The following is a 24,352-nucleotide window of genomic DNA, read 5'->3' as shown; positions in this document are numbered from 1 at the left end:
TTCAACATTTCTCACTTAGCTACTCAGAGGCTATTAAAGTCCTCAGACCTCATATCCTTATGAACATTCCCTCTCTCTACTCTCTCTTCTATTATGTGTAAAATAATATTTACACAGTGTAACACCAATAATGTCACTTCCTTGTTTAAAGTCTTTCAGTTGGCACGCTATTGTTTTTCTAAACACACACACACCTACATGACGTAACATTCTACATGACTTGGATCCTGCTTTCCAGTCCAGCTACATCTCCCCTTTACTCCCAAACCCTCCTCTTAACCACTCTGGGTACCCTAGTGTAGCATATGCTATGAGTGCCTGGTCTGTATTCATTTGGTTTACCCAGACATCACTCCAGACAGGCTGACGTCTTACCACCTTTTTCTCCCCTAAGGGGAGCTCTGTCTACAGGAGCTTGACTGGAATGGGAGAGAGGGTTTGACCAGAAGTAGAAGAAAGTTAACATCTCCTGAATAAACCTAATCAACCAGAGATAAGAGTTGATAAATAAGTACCTCAACTTCTCTGCCACCCAATGGGACAATTCTGAGGTGGGTTCCACACGTATTCTGGGAGAGCCTCTGGCGCGATGAGCACACAGTGGTAAATCTGCTCATTAGGAACACTTTATTGGATTGTCTTCCTTGCCATCTCACTTTCCTCACGGTGATCCTGGGATCAGTTCAAATATAAATTGCTTGCACACAAATCCTTGCAACGAAGTCTGCTTTGGGGGAAACCCAATTAAAATACCTGGGTTCTAGCCAGGATGTCTTCGTTTAGTTCTACAAGAATGAGCTGTATTGTCTTGCCTCAGGGTCTTGTCACATCCTCTTCTCACTCCCTATCTTCTATCACCTTTGCCTCCCTTTTGTGTTTTCTGAGATAGTACTTAGCCATCGCTTCCTCTGAGCATTTTAACCTGACAGCCCTTCCACCCTCATCAGAATCTCCCACCACAGAGATGCTAATCTGGACTGTGACATCTTCACACAGTATCCTATGCTTCTTCCTAGCCTAGCATCCAACACGTTTGCGTGAGTGCCCCTCCCAACTGTGAGTTTCTTTAGGGCTGCAACACTGCCTTACCAGTTTCCTCTCCCCACTGACCAGCACAGTACCAAAAACTAAGAAGCATTCAATCAAAATAAGTCCAAAGACTAAATAATATTTAAGTAAGTGATGAGTAAACTGTATTGAAATAAATCAACAACAAAATCATTCACTCCTGTACACTCAAAACAGCAAAAATGAGTCTCACACAATGTGTCCCTAGAGATAAGTAGGTGGCAAAGCTATATAGCCCAAAGCAGCCCATTTAAATCCACTTGAAAACCAGATGACAGTCATTTATTCTATCGAGATTATACTTCCTGGGCCACTATAGTAGTTAATGGACTGTTTAATGAGTCAATCCTGGAATATTAACTGATAACCAGAATTAAATGTCTTTCCTCTCCCATTTCATGCATTTGCCTGTTGAAAAGTATGGCTGAATGATCGTTATGGAGCAAAAGAGAGTCACCTCCCGGATCTAGCCCCACCTTCTCCGTGCCCTCCGCTGCCACACAGGAAATGCATGAGGGCCATGGGCACCAAGCTGCCCCTCTGGGAGCAAAGTGATGAGGTCGTAAGCCACTCTTTCTTCAAACTGCTTGAAACACGGAGCCAGTGGCTGAAATAGCTTGTTTAACAAGGACTGGATTTTTCCTCTCAATCACAGTTCTAAAGCTATCAGTTATTGAAAAGCTGATTTTCAAAGCACACACTAGAACAGCTTTTCTGTACAGCTGCAATGCTATTTAAATCTTCCATGAATATATCCACAAACCCAAGAAAATTCTAAGCTAAAATATTGCTCTTAGAGAGGACATAGTAAAATAAGACCCTAGGGAGGAAAAATCCAGGAAGCGAAATCTGGTCGTTAATTTTAATACTGAAATTATAAAATCAGCCATATGGCTTCGACTCCTCAGAGCTAGAACACCTGAAATCACTATTTAGAATAGTCAGTCTAGAAGGCTTCTTTTGTGAGGCTCTTTGGTGGACATTGTCTATTTCACAGTCATTCTTTTATAGGTCTCAGAAACGTGGATAAATGCCTCAGCTTCTGCTGTGATGAGGCTGGGAGTGGATGTAGAATAAGCAGGAAAGGCCATGCTTTGGAGACACTAAACAGATTAATGAAAGGCAAGATCATCCTTGGAAAGAACTGACTCTTGAATCCAGGCTTCTATTCCACAGTGAATCTCAAGTCCTTTTCTCCAGCACTACTGTGGAAGGATTCCCAGGAGCCCATTGGTAACACTGGCAACACCGAGGTCATGCTTTAATCTCACCTCACCAGCCGTTTCATTCTCCTGCTGTGATCAAGCGGTCCCACTGCAACCATGTGGGCTGCCTTTGTAGCATCCTATAATGTTGATACTTCTTTGAATTTCATCAAGGTGGAAACTTTTAGACTCTAGCCAGCTATACTGCAGTCTGAATTTCCTTCATTTAGGACATTCATTCTCATCAAATTACCTACCAAATGAAATTATATTGAGCATGAGTCGCTATCATGAATATTTTGGAGCCATTCACTTGGAAGCTGGCGATGAAAACAAGCTGACTGTACCTAGGAAAATTCACCAAAATCACTGACCAAAGAAAAGCCATGATGAGAACTGTTCTGTGCCCCATCAAATATCGTGCAGCCGTGTGGTTCATTTCTGCTCTCCCATGGCTCCGATATAATAGGCTCTCCAGGCCGGGGCTAAATGAATGTTTTCTAAATTATTGATTCACTTCAAATAAAGAACTACCACAATATCCCATGGATATGACAAGATGACGGTAAGACATGAGGCAAAGGGTCCATGTAGCCTCAATACCCAGCACAATGCCCGGCGCAAATTCGACACTCGACAAATATTTGTTGAATGAGTAAACAAATGAACGTGCATAAGCTGACGTCCTAATGTTTCTGAAAGGCCTACTACACTCCGGGGCATTGAAAGTTCCACACAAATGTCTGGAGTCATCATTTGACCACAAAGCATGAATACAAAGCTCAGCGGGGCCAAAGCAAATTTGGATCTCATCCATATTCTAAAGCACTGTGGAATTAATAAATGAAAATTTAATGCCATTTTGAGTTCTGGTTCTGTTGTGAAAGCCTGCTGGCCCCTCGGTTTTAAAATACTTTCTCAGCATACTAAAATCAGAACTCTTTTTCTCACGTTGTTCTTTCCTTTGTTTCCATAGGAAACAGTGACTTCCAGGCGTCCAAGATGACACAACATAGACTGCCAAATTGCATGCCACCCTGCAGTTGCCAAGGAGATAATGTATGTCATTCCTCCAAATAACATGTTGCTCATGCCTTCATTTCCTTTATCTAGCTTTTTAAGATATTCTTCGCCTGAACTGAATTCAGATAATGTTCACTGTGAACTGATGGAAACATTTCCTTTTTTCAAAATGTATTTACCCCACTCCCCCAAGGCACTTGATCACACCACACACACTGTCTGTGGAAGGTCTGAGCATATTTTATGGCGATTTTGGAACAAGTGATTCAGCAGTTTTCACCAAAAAAAAAAAAAAAAAAAGCCTCCTGAATTCTGTCTGCTTGCATTCTAAGTAAAGGTCCAATTAAATCCACACCTGGTACTAACATATTCCAGTTTAAAATGGCCTACCACAAAAGCAGCTGCACTCCATTGAATTTACATGGGAAGGAAGGGGAGGAAAGGAGTAAGCAAGCAAAAAAGGAAAAGATGGAAGGAAGGAAGGAAGGAAGGAGGGAGGGAGGGAGGGAAGGAGGAGATTGGGGAAACTCATGTTGATTGAGCATCTGCAGTATACCAGATTAAACATCTGTAAGATGAACAAAGAGAATTAGAGAAATTTGAGATCTTGGCTGACCTCATCTCATTAGCAGGAGGAAGAGTCAGTATTTGACTTGAGTATGTCTGACTTAAAAGATGTGTTTTCCAGCCACCTAGTGCTGCATAACAAATCACCCCAAATGATCATGGCTTTAAACAACGGCAATCATTTTAACACCATCTTTTGTGGGTTTGGAGGTTGGCTGGACTCCGCTAGGCAGTTCTCATTCATTCAGCGTCTCTCATGTGGTTTCAGTCAAAGCAGCTGGTACTAGAGTCACCTCCCTCACATGCCTGGCCATTGATGCTGGGACTGTCAGCCGGAATACCCTACTTGTGGTCTCTGTATGTGGCCTGGGCTTCCTTACAGCATGGTGACTGGATCCAAGAAAGCAGTCCTGAGTCGCCAGCCTCACAGTCATAAAGCACTACTTCTACTGTGGTCATAGGTCCACCCAGGTTCAAGGGTGAGGGAACAAAGAGTCCGCCATACATTGTAAGAAATGCATATGGAATGGATAGCCTGTGGCAGGGGTGGGGTGGGGGTGGGGTTCTCATTGCAGCCGTCTTGAAAAATGATTTCTGGCACAACACAATTTTTGCAATATTCATTAATTTCTTAAAAAGCCCGGGAGCCAGGCTTCACAGGCTCTTTCTCTCTGCTTGGTGGAGTAATTAGGGAGGGAACAGTTAAAATGATCAGTCTAAAAAGAGGACTGGAGCAACTTTTAATGTCAGCTTGCTGAATTACTGGAAAAAAAAAAAACAAAACTGAACACTGAAATTAAACTTTGGAAGGAGTTTCTGATTAAATTTTTGTCCTTAACAGAGAGTCCCTTTTTACTCATGCATTGTCAGCTTCCGAAGCATTCTGGTATCATAAAAACTAGCTTTGCACTAAAACTAAATATATTGTGGTATATGCATATAGGTTGGCACTATGCAGTATACCAAAAAGTGCTTTTACCTAATTTAGCTTTTTGGTTCTTTTTGGTACCTGGATAACTGGGATTTTCCGACCTGAATTACAGGTATATCTGCTCAGCATGGGGAGCGCATATGTGGAAATGGTAGCATCGAATGAATTGTTACAAGGGGTAACATAGTCCACTTGGACATATGTTCTTGTCATCTTAATCTATCATCTACCATCAATATATCAGGAGGCTTCTGGCTAATGTCTTTATCATCTCAGCACCCTTTAAAATTGTTCTAGTAATGAACCTAGCTGGGGCCTAGGCCATGAACACATCTGGCTGATCCGAAACAGCCATAAGACCGCCACTCAACTTCCAAATTGTACTTGAACCATTAAAATAATCACACTTGTTTATCCTTTGGAAACCTATCAAACTATTATCATAAATAAAGAGAACCTCAGCCAGAAAATAGGATATTAATGACATGAAGAAAGAACACCACGGAGTAAACACAATAATCAGATTGCAGAAAGCATTCAAACTGGGGAAGCACATTATGGCGAGCTAGTGAGAAAACAACAAATTCTGTCTCATTGCTTGCCTTGCTGAGAGTGTATGATTGTGCTAGCTCTACTGTGCTGGCAGATTGGCCTGGAATAAACATATACAATGTTCATATTTAATGTAGCTATTGCTGAGATGAACAGCTCTATAACGAGTCAGGTTATACTACTCAGTGCAAAATCAGGTCTATCCGGTAGAATCCCAGAATCCCAAATAACAACAGTGTTCTATCCAGAATGTGACAACTGGATTTGTACCTCTCTCTTCCCAGTACAAGTCCAGCATGTATTCTCATTCAGGCCAACATATATGCTGAAACTTTAGGAGTTCCTCGATTAGTGCTTCACAGAAAAAAACCCTAAAAATTGAAGTGCTTAGGTAATACACAAAGCAGAGCCCAGCAAGTAACACAGAAGAAGAGATATCTTATTCAGTATTTCTCTTCTAACTTTTATACTTCTGATTTCACCCTACATATTTCTGCCCCAAATTTTACATCTTTCTGTATCTTTTTTTTCCAAAATGAGGAAGACACTCCAATAATAAAATCTCTGAGAATAAAGCAACAGTATCTAACTGTTTTACATTATAGAACAATTGGCCCGTACTTTACACAAACAATGAAGATTTGAGATCCTTTTTACTCCTCTGTTTTCTTCAATTTTATGAGTCTTGGAAGTTAGGCACTAAGATTTTACATAACTTAGACGCTCTAATTTCTAATACTGTGAGTGGCTAGTTCCACTTAATGGCTACAGAATGACTGGATAGTAACCAGGAAGTTAATTGTAGCAAATAATTATCTCAGATTGCCTCATGAGGTTCTGAAATTCCCTATGGATTGTAATTTTAACCTTTGACTCCACTTTAGCATGCATATTACAGTCATATACATACAGATTGTTATCTGGAAAACATTTAACTGAAATTCTTTAGCAAATTTTCAGTGCTAGAGGAAGACTTTTGCTCCATCATTAGGGTAACCATACACTCCATTGGTCAAGCCAGGATATTTTGTCCAGAACAAATGTTTACTGGTAGGTCAACAGGCAGAAACTTGCGTAGTTACAGGCAAAGAGAGCGTCAACCTATCCATCATACATTAATTGAAAAAAATAACAAAAATTTCCAATTTGCTAGGAACTTGAAGATCACATAGAAAATAATTGCATGTTCCATTTAAAGAATTATTTTTAAATCATCCCAAATTCTATCTAATTTGATGCTTCGATACACGTCTTCAAAGTATATGCAGTAATGAGTTTGATAAAATAAATCTGGCTATGGTACAAACCCATTGCAAATGTGCAAAAATGAGTGATTTATGGAGTTTTGAAAGATGAATGCAATTCAACAAATAAACACTGTGGAAAAATAAGAGAAAAAGAGCTTAAATATTGAAAGCTACTAAAGGAGAGAGTCTTTTTTTTTAATTAAAAAAAAACAGGATTCACCGTATACAATCTTCTATTTTTATGAATTGCTTAGGGATACTAATATAACTTTCTGTCAGCAGATCAAGTCTCCATTGACCCATAATCTATTTCTGTCCTGAAATGTATTCTTGTTCTGTGGATAATAGGTAACCTCCTTGGTGCCATTTTTAGATCAGCCCGTTGGCAAACATTAAGCAGAAAGCATGTTAACATTTTTCAGGATCAGCTAAGGCTTTAGCAAAGTGAGTTTCTTGCTTGCAGAAGCAGCAAGAATGAGCTCAGCACACAGGAAAGTGCCTGTTGAAGCTCCTCTGGCTTCAAGTCAAAATTAAATAAACAAACCAACAAAACAATCCTACTGAGAGCATTAAGATGCCCACAGAGGATGTGCCCCCATCAGGCACCAGGAATACAGCTCCAAAGTTTTGACATTCTCAGCTCCAAAATCAATCTTTGTCTTGAAAACAAATAAACTAATAAATTTAAAATGCTAATCACTATAATCACTAGCACCATTTCTTACTAATTACCTGTTTTGCTGTCAAAAAGAGGCAGCTGATAAAGGAAATTAAAAGTCAGATCTTGGCCTCATCTTCACTTCAAAAGACCAGTTTTAACTTTCTAAAAATTGTTTTTAACCAGCAAAAATGGTGTTTTTACATGGTTCAACCAAATAAAACCTGGCTTTTCTCAAAACAAATCACAGGCTCATTGCTTCATGGAATCCCAAAGCTCTGTGTGGGCCTCAAAAATAAAAACACAATGCTGGAATGGGTTTATAGGAGTTTTCTCTGTTATTGTTGTCATTTAGGACTTCTCTTTCCGGTCATTATTAGTAGTAGTAATATTTTACAGAGACCACATTGCATTTATTCTTTTATTCATCGACTCAGTCAACAAATATTGGAGGGGCATTTATTGGGTGCCAGGCTCTGTGTTAAGCATTGGTCTTATAGTTTGTATTCTTCAAATTGCTTTCTTTTAAAATAAAAATCTGTTCAACAGACTAATAATCCCAGATATACACAAGTGTTCATAGTTGGATAAGCTGGAGACAATAATACACTCATTTTGTATATGAAGAGTTGACTTTCTGCTCTTTGGATACAGAGTTCTCACCACCTTTTGCCAAGAAATGTTGGAAATGTTAATCCTCAAGTGCCAACAACTTGGCCAAAGAAAAAGTGCAGATGTGCTAAATGGTGGGCGTCCTTCTCATTCCCTCCCTCCCTCCCTTTATCTAAAATTTTCATGGTACAATTTTTTACTTTCAAGTGACCCCTCGATATCTACATTAAACTGATTGGACTTAGTAAAAACTTTTTAGGGAAGCAAAAATAGAAAGCATTCACAGGGAAACTAACCCCCAACCTCATCTTCACACCCCCATTGTCCTCTTTGAATCCCCTAAAGACAGACTTTTCTCTGACTATGGAACCTATAACTGTTTTCAATTAGCCAAACAAAAAGTAAGTAAAAGTAAGTAAAGAAGTCTGCTTTAGCCAAACTACTCCCAAAAGAGAGAGAGTTTGAGAGAGAAGCTAAATTCACAGGACTACATCATTAGGGAGTCATGACGCTGGAGAGACTAAAGAAATGCCCATGCTAGTTGTCTATATGAAGACAGTAGATTTTAAAAATTAAAGTCAAAGTTCAAGAAAGAGCTAATGAAGGAGAAAGAATAGAATCCTACAGAATATCTAAGCAAAAGGAATGTGAAAATTCAGGCTCACAAATAAAAGCAGCAAAAGAGACATTGTGAAAGAAAATGATGTATTATTCAAAGTTAGGCAGGGTAAGAATCTCTTGGAAGGTGAGATACTAGAAAATATTAAGAAAAACACACCATGCCATACAATCTGAGTAGAAAATGCCCTCTTCTTAAATTGACCAAAATACATAATAATTTCCTTCTGCCAAAGACATTTTTATGCATAATATCCTCTGATTTATTTAAATGAAATGAAATAAGTAATACCCGAACTGATGCATCTTGAAACTTCTAAATTATCTGAGGCTGAGAGAAAAGCTGGAGATTTAGCGATGTATATTATGTTGTGGGAAAATTAGCCCCTCAAAATAGCAAAAGGGAAATTGGCAGCTTAGCCAAATAAACCAGAAGGAATGAATAATCTCACTCAGTAGCTTAGGGAAGAGAACTTGCTGGAAAATATAGCTAAACATTGAGGGAATTTGTTTCAAGTGTCTGTATATTTTTGAAGCTGACTGAATTTTTTTCCCCTCTAAAAAGAAGTGCTGGCCCACTCACATTGCTAACACAGAAAAAGATCACCAAATTAATAATAATTCGAAACACCATTAAGAAAAAATTTTAATAACAAAAATTTCACCTGGGGAAACGTACAGTTCCTTCATATATTGCTATCCCTGACAACTGAGCATCTATCTCAGTTATAGGAGGAATGAAACCAATCAGTAGGTGTTTCTTGAGCAACTGCTAGATTCTTAGCAAATTTGTGCCAGGTGTGCTGGAGAAGGAACAGAGTAAATGGAGAAGTAATAAAAATGCCAACAATGCGGTAAAAGTTTATTAATTGTATAGCAATTCTAGAGTGATCCTCAAGCTAGCCCATAAAATTCACAAACCAAACTAATGATATTTATAGTAATGAGTTGGCTTATTTCCTTGCTACTCTGCTTTGTCTGCTGACCATCAGTAAAATACACCTCACTGCCAGGCTGAGTTCTCCTACCAGCCCTTCCCAAAGTTCAGCACAGTTTTTACATCTCTCGGTCCCTACAGAATACCTATTCCTCTTGATTATTTACATCAATATACTGTCACCTGACATAGTATAAATTCATTTAGGGCAAAAATTATCTTTTGAAATTCTTTAAAATTTTTCTCACCACCTTTACAACAGAATTCTTTTGAACATATGTTGTAAATAAATATTGTTGATTGAATATATTAATGCATGTCAGATTGGTTATTTCAAGACAAAAATAAAAGAAATTCTTTTTAACATTTTTAGATGTTTAAAATTTCCAAACATTGGGAAAACTATGGATTGGTCTACAGTCAAAATGACCTCAATCAATTGGTGATTTTTAGCCTTGAGAAAATCCACATATATTTTATGCCAAACTAGAAGTTTGGAGAGTGTGGCTAATTTTCTGAGATTTTGACTTCTATGTAAGCTGAACCACCAGCTAAGGGATAGGGCTTGTTTATAAATGGGGTAGAGTTTTAGAGTACGGCTTACACTTTCAACAATGTGAACATTAAGACAACCTTCAGAAAAATGAGGAATGGGCTGGGGAGTGAGTGTGTGAGGGTAGGCACAGCAGAGGGTCAGCAGTGTGGGATGAGGTTACAATGGAGAGGCGGCAATTTCTAGGGGCTGTAAACCTAGACTTTGGAGCCAGACCATCTGGGTTTAAATCTTGGTTCAGTTACTTAGGAGGTGTGTGATTGGACAAATCACTTAGGCCGCTCTGTACCTCAATTAGTCATCTATAAAACAGGATGAAAATGGGACAGGATTGCTATGCCAATTATAAAAGTGAATATACATAAAATAGTTAAAATACTCTCTGGTGCATACTAAACACAGGATCAGTTGATGCTCTTATTGCTGTTGGAACAGTATGGATTTTTGCTGTGTAGGTGAGCATAAAATAATCTGAATATTTAATTTGACCTGTCTCAGTGAACCCAAAAAGAACCATCCTCGCTAGAATCCATTCTTATGAAAGTAAGCATATGCTAAAGAGTATAAAGCAAGCTGGCATTAGTTATAGATAGTGGATGAGTTTGTAGTAACAGGTTTTTAAATTAGAAGGGAATTTGGATATAATCTTGCTTAACTTTGTCATCTAACAGAGAAATTCAAACTCAAATACTGGGTTGTGTGATCAAAGCTACACTGGAAAACTGAGAGTAGAGACAAAATCCCTCGATGCCTGCCTGTTTTCTCCAGGTGAGAGACAGCACGGTGCATCTGAAAGTGTCCAAAACACTTCACCAAGGCTCAGTGTCCTCAACCATAAAACTACGTGTATAACAACACAACTCATCTCAGGGTGTATTGTGGAGATTAGAGATAACACATGTAAAGCAACTAGCACCATATATATATATGGCACATAGAAGACAATAAATAAATAACAATGATGATGATGATGGTGACAAGCTACCTCCCCCAATCTATGTACTATGTAAATACGCTTCACAGCTTCTTCCTTTGGCATGATATTTGTAAACACAGAATACATGAAAATAAATGGACAAGTTTACTATTAATCTATATCTATATCACACACACACACACACACTCCTAAACTGTGTTATACTAGGTTTACAAGATGCCTTACTACTTCCTTGAACACTAGCAATACATCAAGCCTTCCTGATGCAGCATTGAAATTATGGCATTTCCCCTTCTGGAGGAGAAAATAGCCATTCAATTATGATGCTGATGTTGGCATTTTTCTTCCCGTGTGATGTTACTACCAACAATTACCAAGATATGCACAATATTGCTTGAATAAGCTACTAAATTTGATCGTTTCTCCTCCCTTTGTCATTTTAAACGACATCCCTTACCTTGTCACTTTTTGCATTTCAAAGGCTAATTTGAAGTCTCAAATTAACTCTCTGATGTAATTTATCATGACCCTCTCTACCTCTCCTTCATAGCATTTTTCACATTTATCATTATTTAACTATTTGAAGTTAATTGTTGAATGTCAACCTCCCCACTACCCTCAGAGTATTCCCAGCCTACTGACACTTGATAGGTATTCCATAAAAGTAGCCATAAATAAAATAGGTTCCCAGTATGTAATTGGATATATAGATCTGTATTTCAGCACATACGTCTAAGGTAGCAGTGAATATTTGAGAGTAAGATTATACTACTATAAGCATGCCTGAAGTATTCTAAAACGAAGATTCAGACCATACTTCTATATACTACATATAGTCACTTACAAGATTAATAACCTGTCTCCTTCACTAGACTAAGTGCCCAGGTTTTGTCTTCTTTGAATCCTCAGTGCCTTGCATGGTGACTAGTATATAGTAGTTGCTCAGTAAACACTTGTTAAATTACTACCTGAGATTTGCTCTCTTGCCTTAGCAAAATGACGATTTCTCACAAATCAGCATGTGACACATAACAAAACTACCATATGAAAAATATGGTTGGAAATGAAACATAATTCTGATATTCTTGACACTTAAATCGCCCAGTTTAATAATTGTGCAATTAAACAATTACTCATTGCCTAAAGAGCATTACTAACTACAGAACATTCTGTACTGAAAAAGGTATGGCTTCCGGGAGGTACAATTTATATGATTCAAAGAATGTCATTAAACTTCTGTCACCAACACACCGAAATGTCAAGTGAACTGACAATACTTCATCATGTCCTTGTTCAAACTGCCAAGGAAAGAGATTTTAAACTAAGTTAAGAAAGAGAGAAATAAGGATAAATGGAAAAATGAAAGTTTTCTGCATGTTAGCTTAAACTATTTAAAGCACAGCATTTCTAAGAGGAGTTTTGAGAATGATTGAAATGAAAATCTGAAACTGGCCTAGTTTGTAGAGCCTGTTAAAAGGGAATGAAGCTTGTGTATTACCATTTACTGGGATATCACTGTATTTAACACTGGTGTCAAAGGCACTGATACCTGTGTAAGTGAGGTGACTAAAATGACCCAAGGACAACAAACTATGCTTTTCTCATAATGCATAGCTGCACTTGTAGATTTACAGAGGCTTTTTGTTTTGCTTTCTTTTGTTCTTCAAAGTGTCGTCCTCAGTTCCCTGTTGTTGTCCACTAGCAAAGTCCAACTGCTGACAAGTGTGTCTCAGAATGAGTAGTTGCTGTTCTCAATCCTCACAGTGACCCAGCTCTAGCTCACTACTTAACGTCCACCTAATGTTCACATTTACAGAAGAATTTTACATAAAATACAAATGTTTTTGGAAATTGTTGATAAATAATTGGTTTTTAGAGGCCCCACATTTCCTATTGTTCAATTCCTATAGTTGGCTCATTATAATAAACAACTGTGACTATTAAACACTGTGCTATGGGCTGTATGGGACGACAGAATGAAGCCATAACCAATTTTACTAAGAAGCTCACCATCTAGGTAGGTAAATAGAGCAATCACATATGAAACAATGTATGCAAAATACTTCGGGATATTATAAGTGATAAATTATGTGAGGCAGACTTTAAATGTTGAAGATGCTTAAGGAAATAAAGGATAATAATAATCACAGCTACAGTAATCATCAGGGAAATGCAAATCAAAACCACAATGAGACATCACCTCACACTTGTCAGATGGCTATCATCAAAAAGACCACAAATAACAAATGCTGAAGAGGGTGTGGAGAAAAGGGAACCCTGTACACTGTTGGTGGGAATATAAATTGGTGCAGCCACTATGGAAAACAGTATGGAGGTTCCTCAAAAAACTAAAAACAGAGTTACCATATGATCCAGCAATCTGCTCCTGAGTGTATTTCCAAAGAAAACAAAAACATTAATTTGAAAAGATACATGCACCCCAACGTTCATAGCAGCTCTATTTACAGTTGCCATGATATGGAAGCAACCTATGTGTCCATCAATAGATGAATGGATTAAAAAGATGTGGTATACATATACAATGAAATACTACTTACCCATAAAAAGAATGTTGCCATTTGCAGCAACATGGATGGATCTGGAGGGTATTATGCTTAGTGAAATAAGTCATACAGAGAAAGACAAAACTTTATGTTATCACTTATATGTGGAATCTAAAATATAAAACAAATGAATGAGGGACTTCCCTGGTGGTCCAGTGGTAAAGAATCTGCCTTCCAATGCAGGGGACGCGGATTCGATCACTGGTCAGGGAACTAAGATCCCACATGCTACGGGGCAACTAAGCCCGTATGTGCCAAAACTATTGAGCTCACACACCTCAACAAGAGAGCCAGCATGCCGCAAACTACAGAACCCACGCGCCCTGGAGCCTGTGTGCCACAACTAGAGAGAAACCCGAGCAGACCGTGCGCCTTAATGAAAAGATCCTGCATGCCTCAACAAAGATCCCATGTGCCACAACTAAGACCCAATGCAGCCAAAAAAAATAAGGAAAATAAATAAATAAAATAAATATTTTTTAAAAAACAAATGAATGAATAGAACAAAATAGAAACAGACTCACAGGTATAGAGAACAAACTAGTGGTTACCAGTAGGGAGAGGGAAGCAGGGAGGGGCAAGATGAGGGTAGGGGATTAAGAGATACAAACTACTATGTATAAAATAAGTAAGCTACAAGGATATATTGTACAAAACAGGGAATATAGCCATTATATTATAATAACTTTAAATGGAGTATAATCTATAAAAATATTCAATCACTGTACAAATGAAACTAATATAATATAGTAAATCAACTGTACTTTAAAAAAATAATAATCACAGCTATTATTTACTTGGTACTAAGCACTGTACCATGTACTTTACATGCAGGATGTAATTTAATCTTCATTATCAGTCTCTCTGGCAGAGTCTATTATTATTTTGTAGATGTGGATACTTGACACCATATCCTTGGCATCCTTAAGTTCTATCAAAATGATCCTCATCTGGGAAATAGGGCTAGAGTTTGATTTTGAAGAATGGATAGTAAAGAAGGAGATTCTCATGAGTACAGTTGAATTATTGAATCCAAGGTGTATCTTGAATTGTTTATATTTCTTTTTTGTATCATCTTTTTCTTAAAGACTCTAAGCAGAGCAAATAGCACTTTAATTTTACAAATACCCTTGTAAGAATCTATGAACGCTTTAATATTGAGAAGTCCATGAAGAATAGTTACAGTAAAATGGAAATAGACAAAGAAATTAGGTAGATGGGAAAGGAAAGGTGCACAGTGGAGAAATACGCACTTGTAGTTCGAAAAAAGTAAGTCATCGTTTTCATGGAATAGAAGAAAATGTCCCACTCTGGAAATTTCCACGTGTCTAAACGCGAACTAATTAGCTTCTTCATTAAACGTGCTTCACTGCTCTATTCTATTTGGTCTACCATTTCTAGTTGTGTTATCTTGATTACATCACTTAACAACTTCAAGACTTAGAGCGGTGGGATAGGGAGGATGGGAGGGAGACGCAAGAGGGAGGAGATATGGAGATATATGTATATGTATAGCTGATTCACTTTGTTATAAAGCAGAAACTAACACACCATTGTAAAGCAATTATACTTCAATAAAGATATTAAAAAAAAGATTCAGTTTCTTCATCTATAAAATAGTTACTGTGAGCTTGAAATTAAGTAGCACATGTAAAGCATATCACATAGTACCTGACACAATTTAAAAGTCCAAGTAATTGTAGTCATTATATCATTGGATTTTTTCACAACATACAACATGCATACATTAATGTATACTTTCTGACTGAACAAGGGCTACAGAATATATTTTCAAGTAAGTTTTAAGTATGATTTTATTAAGAAATCTCCACGTTTTATTTTATAGTTATTTATTTTCCAAATCATCCTATTAATCCAAATCACCTGAGTCAGTGAGCGAGTAGGTACTCTAAGAAGTAGTAAGGGTATGGAAGGATAGAACCGCGAGACTAGAGCTCAACTTAAATATTGGAAGGACAGAGTCAAAGGCAGAATTACGGTGATGTTGAGCAGAAGCAAAACAGCTGCTTTGCCTCCTGAGATGCCTAAAGACATACTCAAGCTGCCCATAGCTGCTCTTAGAGTCTTCCAGTTGGCCTTTTCTCCTTGCTTCATGAATATTCCATAAACCAAAAGCTTTCCAATTCCCAAGAAATAAAAATGGTCACCATAAACCTCTGTCAGGCCATTAACAGTCCATAGGTCACATATGGTGACAATGAATCAAACCACTAGTGAGCTAACCCAAAGGACTATTGAATTATCAAGTATTGTGCAGACTGAAGGCAATTTCAAATGAGGAGTTTAAACACAGTTTAAACAAAGCAGCATCATTCAAATTAGCAAATAGCCATACAAGTTGGAACACATATTAGAATAAGCAAATTTCAGCTGTCTGATTAGAATCTCTACTGAAACTCCAAACTTCATAAGATTATTAGAATATTTCCTTCCAGTAACATGTTTTAAAATTTTGCTCTTAACACACTTTTTCCCCATCTTGATTTCCTTCTCCCTATTTATCTATATATATATTTTTCTCTCTTTCTCTCTCCCTTCCTCAATTTTAATGTGTTCTCAATCTTCAAAGTTGAACTATTCAACGAAAACTGACACTCCAAAGCCAGCTGTGCTCTGGCAGCAATATGTACTCTGGAGGATGCGTGGGCCAACCCATTAATCACTGTCCGTAGAACATAGATATTCTTCAGGAAACTGCTGTGGCAATCTAAGTTACGATACATGTATGGTTACACACTGTAGAGGACATGAAACATATGATGAATATTTGGATGAGATTTATTATAAACTCCTTCTCAACCCTTAAATACTATGACTCTATGCCCTTCACAAACAAATTTCATCTTCTTAATCTTGATTATGCCATTTGCACCCAGCATGTGGCCCAGGCTGCCAAGAGTGGGCTTAGCCAACTGGATGCACTCAACCTACCACTCACCAGTGATGCTGTAGTAGTCAAGAGATATGTTTCAAGGAACTATTGGTTCTCGTCCCACCTTTGGAAATTCTGCAGAATGGTTTTTTGCTGATTAAGAGGTACTTTCAAGTATTTATACTATTATAACACTAGTGCAAGGAGCCTCATCACCTTGCAAAAATGAAAAGGGAACTACATCAACTCATTATAAACAGAAAAAAAAATTATATATAAAATATTTCCAAATGCAGAATCTTTAGACTTGAGCAATCCTGGGGTTGGGGGGAGTTACCAGCTACATGGAAGAGTCAGTATATGTTATAATTTCAACAATATTAGAAAATCATAAGTTACAATATGTCATTTTAAAACTTAAAGATAACCACTGGTTATATAATAATATGATATATAGCTTCCAAAGTACATGAGAAAAGAGAAAATAGGAAAATTTAGCAATAAAAATATACTACAAAAGTTAATATTAAGAAAGAATAAAAAAAAAATAATAAAATCAGATCAAATAGAATTCAAGGGGCATTATATGGAATCTCCCCAAAAAGGTTATTTTATGATTAAATTAATAGATTGATATGAAAATAGAGCTGTTATAAATCTTTACATGTTGAATATCGAAGCATCAAAATGCATAAAACAAAAATAGTTAAAATGCAAAACGCACTAACAGAATCTCATAATATTTGTGGGAGAATTTTTCATAACTTTCTTGGTATTTGAAAAATCAAGAGTGACTTATTAAGAGGGTGAAATAATAATGTTTTAGGTAAAATTAATTGAATAACTAACAGTCAACTCCTTTAAATTGCCATCAAACATTTATAAGCTTTTAGCATAACTCAGGGCACAATGAAAATATCAACAACATTCAAATTTGTACAAGTAACATTTCTGAACATAAAGTGATACAACGAAAAATACAATGGAGACAAATAAACAAAATCCCACTTGGAAACTTTAACGTTATCTTCCAAATAATTCTGAGCTTGTAGAGAAAAATAGCAGTATAACTACAGAATACTTAGCAAATAATTATAATAATATAACATATCAAAAGTTATGAATTGGCTAATGCTATATGCAAAGCAAATCTCATTGCAATAACAGAAACTTTATTATTAAATAAGAAACAGTGAAAATAAATTAACAAGAACTAAACTCAAGAAGCTAAAAAAGAGTAACAACATTAACCTGTAGAAAGATGAAATTAAAATAAATCTTAAGTCAGTAATTAGAAAAAAAGGTAAAGTAAGCAAGTAAATACAAGATAATTTTTTTAAAGGGAGAGTAAATAGAATTCTTCTACCAAGGCCTCAACACAACAAAGCAAAGCAAATGAAATAACAGTAAAAGGCAGAAAGGGAGGGCTTCCCTGGTGGTGCAGTGGTTGAGAATCTGCCTGCTAATGCAGGGGACACGGGTTCGAGCCCTGGTCTGGGAGGATACCACATGCCGTGGAGCAACTAAGCCCGTGAGCCACAACTACTGAGCCTGCGCGTCTGGAGCCTGTGCTCCGCAACAAGAGAGGCCGCGATAGTGAGAGGCCCGCGCACCGCGATGAAGAGTGGCCCCCGCTTGCCACAACTAGAGAAAGCCCTAGCGCAGAAACGAAGACCCAACATAGCAATCAATAAATCTTAAAAAAAAAAAAAAAAAAAAGGCAGAAAGGGCATAAAATTACCTATGGGGAATTGGAAAGGGAATAAAACTGTAGATAATCAGGGGGGTTTTTTTGACTGAAAATAGTATACAAAATTCATTCTAATAATTTTGAAAATCTTGTTGAAACTTATTCCTTTAGAGGAAAATGTAAGCTATCCAAACTTACTTAATGGAAGGACAATAATTTTCCTATCTGCTCACATGCCATTCTTAGAGAACCAGTGTCCAGAGCCCTGTGGGAGGAGAGCTATAAACTGTAGGAGCCTTAACAGTTAATCCTTGCCAGGTTAAATCCCTAACCTAATTGTTCTACTGTCATCTTCTATGGCAGGATTTCCCTGCCTGCCTGGTCTCTGAACTGAATCCCACCCCTGTCACAAGGCCCCAGCACTTCCTTCCCACTTTGGTGCTTCAGCACTGTCATAGCACTATCACCATCTAACACACCTAAGTGTTTTACTATATATGTTTTTAAATTGTCTGTCCCTCTACACACTGAAAGATAAGCTATATAGAGTAAGAATTTGTCAGGGGGCTTTGTATACCCTTGCTTTTCAGACCAGAAACAGTGTCTGGCTCATAGTTGGTACTAAATGTCTGTTTGTTAAATGAGTGAAAAAAAAGGATGAATGCGTGTATGAATAATTAAGGGAATGAGTTATCACCTATAGAGAATAAAGGTGATGATTTATATATATTTTGATTTGGGCACATGTAGACAAAAGGAGTTTTAGACTACCATTTGTGGTAACCACAATAAGGTTGTGCGTGTGACCACAGACATTTTGTTGATTCAAGGAGGAGGTCAAGTAGAGTGAGAAAAAGAGACAGAGAGAGAGCAGAGTATCAGAGGAAGAGGAGGAGGGAGAGGATGTAGAGAAGGAAGAGGAGGAGAGGGAAGAAGGGATGGCTGTTAGCTTTCTCATTTTCATGAGGATCTTGCTAGTTTTGTACAACTGGCCTCCATGAGGAAGAAGTCACTTTTTAATTTTTTTAATCACAGAATCACTTATGTGCCCAATGTAAATTACAGTAGCTCTTATTAGGCTTTCATATCCTTTTAGATATGTCTCTTTAGGACAAGAATTCTCAGTCTTGGATGTGCATAACCTACAACTATGGGTCTTCTTATTTATTGGTTTTGTTTTCTTCTTCCATACAAGGGCACAGCCCCATGGGATCATTCTCATGTGCAGCTATGTTAAGAACTGCTGCTTTACTTTGTTCAATGAACTCTACTGAGATGCCTTTCCAACCCACTTAAGGGTATCCACAGGTTGCTTTTAAGCGCATACATAAGATTTTGCCCCTCTCTATAAAAATTTTTTAATCCTGAAAAGAACTTTCAGACAACTAGCCGTGTACCTCAAGCTCATCCAGAGCTGTTTAACTTTTAAGCCACTAATCACAGTTTTAAAGTTTAAATGCATGATTATCCTTTAATATTTTTCTGGATTTTTAAATGACTTACAAATTGTCATTGGGATCTTCAACTTCTTAGCTTTTCCCCGGCAATGCAAATTTGACCAAGACGCTGAAATCTTAAACTAAAGGATATTAAGTCAAATACCTGCAGAGGTGCTTCAGGATGCTTTTCTCTCAGCACTGGAGCAGCTGGAATTTCCTGGGGGGCTTTTGATGTCTTCCTTTTGGCTTTCTCCATTTGAACATTGGTAAAGTAGTTGACAGCAGCAAACTCAATAAGGGCCGAAAACACAAAAGCAAAGCAGACAGCTATGAACCAATCCATGGCAGTCGCATAGGACACTTTGGGCAAAGAATGCCGTGCACTGATGCTCAGTGTGGTCATGGTGAGGACTGTGGTTATTCCTTCAAAGCAAAACAGCAAAGAGACAAAATACTTTATGGTTACTTCAATGCAAAAAAAACAAACAAAAAGACCTGGAAATTTGGTGGGGTGAGGGTAACAAAGTTTACAATAACTCAAACCAAACCATCTTTGATGTAAGATTCCAGTCATAGTGGTTCAGTGAAATTGGCACAGGCTTTGGAGTGAGAGACAGATATGGTTCAAATCCTGGCTCTTCTAATCATTGGCTCAGTGTGAGGTGGATTAAGTTAGGAAAACTCACTGGTTTCATTTGATACCCACTTATTGGGTTTACAATGAAGATTAAAAGTATGTAAGGCACCTAACATATATTGGGTTGATGTTAGTACCTGGGCCAATGTACCTGAGAAACTCAACACACACCTAACAGGAAGTGTGACTCATTGAAGCACTGACTCTCAACCAGGAGTGGGAAGATGGTAGCAATGAAAATTGAAGCATCAGAATTCCTGGGGTAGGCATGGCCCACTGCTGTTGAGAATCTCTATCAGAAAAAGCACAAGTTATATGTATTTATAGTCTTTACCTGAATACTACTTATTGAATTAAAATAATAAATTTACTAGTTGTAAAATAGCTTAATTTATATAAAACAACATAGGTATACTCCTGAGAAATAGACTTCTAGAATAATTTGGCTTTAAAAATATTGGACATCTACTGGCCATCAGTTTCTGGTTGGCAGGAAAATATTGGCAACAAGAATAGAGGTACTTCTCACACATCAATAGGCTTCTGAAGCATATCATCTCCAGAAAAGCCTTCTCCTCAGCCTGGGAAAAAAGTCAGTCCCCATTCTCAATGGAAGAATTCCACTTGCCACTGAAACTACAGAGAAATGCATTATGTAAGGATGCTAATATTTGCACAATTGTCCCTTTCTGAATCTTTGTCTCTCTGTGTACCTAATCCATGTTATGTAGTTAAGCTTGGAAATTTACATGGAGATTTACCATATCCATTTAAACTCATTCTATGTAATGCCTAGGAAATCTCTTGAATTGACACACCCAGGTGTTTGGGGATGGTGTTGATGACAACGATAACAATGATGAAGGCATAAACTATATCCAGTCCATGCCAATCTGTAGCTGAAAGCCAAATAACACATGTTAAACTGAAAAAATAGTGAGTCCCATGCAATAATAAAAGAATAATAATATTTTGATGTAGGGAGAAATAATATTGTCTTCTCAACTCAGCACTTAATTATGTTCTGCCTTGTATTGTTCCCTAATTGTTCCATTTGTGTGAGCTTTGTTTCCACTACTTGATTGAGCATAGACTTCTTAAGGGCAGAATGTCTAACACTGCTTCGGGATTTACCATATTTCACGTAGTGCCGAGCACATGATAAATGCACTGTAAATAAAAATACGTTTTTCAGCTCTTCACCAATCCATTTTCTTTCTAGTCCCTTCTGAATTGTCAATGTTTAGAACATGAAAAATTAGAGCAACTGTGTAGCTTCTGAGCTATGGATCTTTCAAAAACATTCCATAAACTATACAGAGGAAGAAAGTTGAGAATTTGGTTGCATTCCCTTTAAAAAATTTTTCATGCTATTTTTAGCATTTTATTAGTCAAAAACAGATTTTAAAATGTGTTTATTCAGTCAAATATATAAATACCTAAATACCTATGAAAATGCAATCTTGTGAATTTAGTAGACTTTGTTTCAAAAAGAGACCTCAGGACTTTTAGGCCTCTATTTTAAATCTGAGGAAAATGGCACCATTCCCATGCTCATTGTGAGATATGTGAATAAACCCTAAATTGATTCTGAAAAATTTTAGCTACAAAATTTAAGATATATCAAAGTTTTTCTTCTTATTCATAACAACTTAAGTTTAATGGCCTATTAAGAATTCAAAAATGTTCTACAACTTTATTAAGCATGTTTCTTCTAATAGCATAGAAATTGTGCTGAAAGCACTTGAAAATAAAAAACGAACAGTTTAGTGTAAATAAGAATACTGCTCAGAACTCAGAAAATTTCACAGAGACCATACTGTGATAATCAGAAAGGAAACTGAAACTCAAATATAAGCAACTTAAGATTCTCCATGTTGCTTTGAACATTTTTTTTGGTAATAGAACGATTTCTCCTGAGGACCAGAAGTAGTGGTCTTCCTCTTCTCCTGCAGTATGAGAAGAAATTCCATTATTAATGCTAAGTAAGCAGAATATTAATTCAATTATTGAGCCATGAATCCAAAAATTACTTTCTGAATGTTAAGGAGGGTGGATCACCAGGTTGATGAAGATGTTAAATAACGTATGGACATCAACGCAAAAACATTGGATATGTGGCCGCTTTCCATCTCTCTTTCATTGTCTAGGGTAAACTTGATTCTAAAGTTTGTAGAAAGACCCTTCAGATATTATGGCTCCTATTTTATGACTGTTGGCAAAATTAGGAAAGTAACTGGCATAAACAATTGGCTGAGTGTTTGAAGTTGCCATCCCTTTAGACATTAAAAAGTTTCTCTGCCTGGAGTTCAAATTTAAGAAAGCACTAGCACAACAGGAATGGGCTTATTACACCTGTTTTTAGGTGGAACATTTGCTTAAATAAACACCAACACAATAGCAAACAGATGCCAGCTTTTCAGATAAGAAGCCATGCTTCCTCTGCATCGAGGAAGATAGTACACCCGTTACCATATCTACCCAGAAAGCACTTTAATAACCATGGAATTTTTTTGACACGTTCAAGTATTGACGCCAGTTCCTGTTTTTAGAGTGCTGAATATGCACCATGTTGGTTGGCCCAGAAGCTGGAAGAGGACATATACGAGTAGGCTAAGACTGTACACAAGAGTGAATTTTTGGCTAGCTACTCCTAGAAAATGAACTAGTAATGATGTACATATGCCAGCTGGCATTTACTCAGATTTCATGTTTTACTATACTGGAATAATTAGAAAACTTAGAGGCATACAACTTTAGAGATAGAAGTCCTTTCCAGAGGATTTAGCACACTCTACTTCTCATATTTACACTGATATTTGTTTGGTTTTGTTTTTGTATGATCTTGAAAGACACCCCTGATCCAGAAAATTCTCTCCTTGAGTGAAGAGGAAAATGAGAATTAGGAAAGATAAATACTAGACCAGAATTAATTGTTTTACCTGAATCTCAAATGAAAGAGTGCTTACGTGCCTGCAAATACTGAAAACTTAACTTCCTTAAGAAAATACCATCGAAAGCATCAATAAACAATTTAATAATTACCATTCTGACACATCTTAGGTCTTAAAAGACTTAATTATTGGGCATAATTTCCCTGGTCAATCAAAACCAATATCTTGGTACAAGAGCACAATCAGAAAGGAACCAATGGAAAAAGCTACCCACAAAGTATCCTCAGCACACAGCCATACAATTTCACTCAGCAGCTCTGGAATTCTCCACAAGGCCCCATGTCCCCAGACCCCCTGTAAAGAAAGAAAGGCAGAGTAGAAATGGGAGAGTTCTCAAAGTTAGGCAGAAATTGTCTTGGGTCTATCGCTTAAATATATGACTTTATACAAGTTTCTTAATCTCTTTGAGTCTATATCCTTAGCCATATGAAATTAATAATGCCTACCTTGCTGAGTTATTGTGAAGATTAAATAAGATGACCCCTATCAGTACATGGCAAATCTTATCATCATTATTGTTAATGTTACCGGTATCCTTACCACATGCTACTTAATTTCCTTACAGTATCTTATCTGGATAGGAAATGTTGGGTGGGCAATATAATATATAATCAATGCTATCTCTCCCCATACCGCTGGAAATTTCTATTATTTGGGGACAAATGGGACAAAACAGTGGCTATGGGTTTATAATCAACCAAGAAAGCATTCAAAGCTTATCAACCAATCACAATAACTAGAAAATATGGAGAACATTCACATTATAGTATCAAGTAGTGATTCTCAAATGAGGGAGATGGCAGCGTGGACTGTCATAGTAATCAATGACACTAAAAATAGTATTTACTGTGTGGTAGGCATTGTTCCAAGGGCTTTATCCAAATTAACACATTGGGGGCTTCCCTGGTGGCACAGTGGTTAAGAATCCACCTGCCAATGCAGGGGACACGGGTTCAATCCCTGGTCCGGGAAGATTCCACATGCCGTGGAGCAACTAAGCCTGTGTGCCACAACTACTGAGCCTGTGCTCTAGAGCCCGCTCACCACAACTACTGAAGTCCGCATGCCTTAGAGCCCACACGCCACAACTACTGAGCCCATGCACCGCAACTACTGAAGCCCGGGCGCCAAGAGCTCGTGCTCCACAACAAGAGAAGCCAACGCATTGAGAAGCCTGAGCACCACAATGAAGAGTAGCCCCAGCTCACCACAACTAGAGAAAGTCCGTGTGCAGCAACAAAGACCCAACACAGCCAAAAATAAATAA

At 37.5% G+C, this 24,352-nt stretch overlaps 1 protein-coding gene across 1 annotated transcript in view; it reads right to left on the bottom strand.

Annotated features, from left to right (window-relative positions):
* The window catches only part of GABRA4 (gamma-aminobutyric acid type A receptor subunit alpha4), a 77,928-nt gene that overhangs the window by 24,403 nt on the left and 29,173 nt on the right, over window positions 1–24,352 (bottom strand). Inside the window, exon 8 of the mRNA XM_082390673.1 lies at window positions 19,658–19,917. Within this exon, the coding sequence (XP_082246799.1) occupies window positions 19,658–19,917 (260 nt within the window). The remainder of the gene's footprint in view (window positions 1–19,657; window positions 19,918–24,352) is intronic.

This window comes from Balaenoptera borealis, assembly GCF_965194805.1.
Source record: "Balaenoptera borealis genome assembly, chromosome: 4".
Taxonomy (NCBI): Eukaryota; Metazoa; Chordata; class Mammalia; order Artiodactyla; family Balaenopteridae; genus Balaenoptera; species Balaenoptera borealis.
The sequence above is the reverse complement of the archived record's forward strand: the minus strand, read 5'-3'. Positions and strand labels throughout refer to the sequence as shown.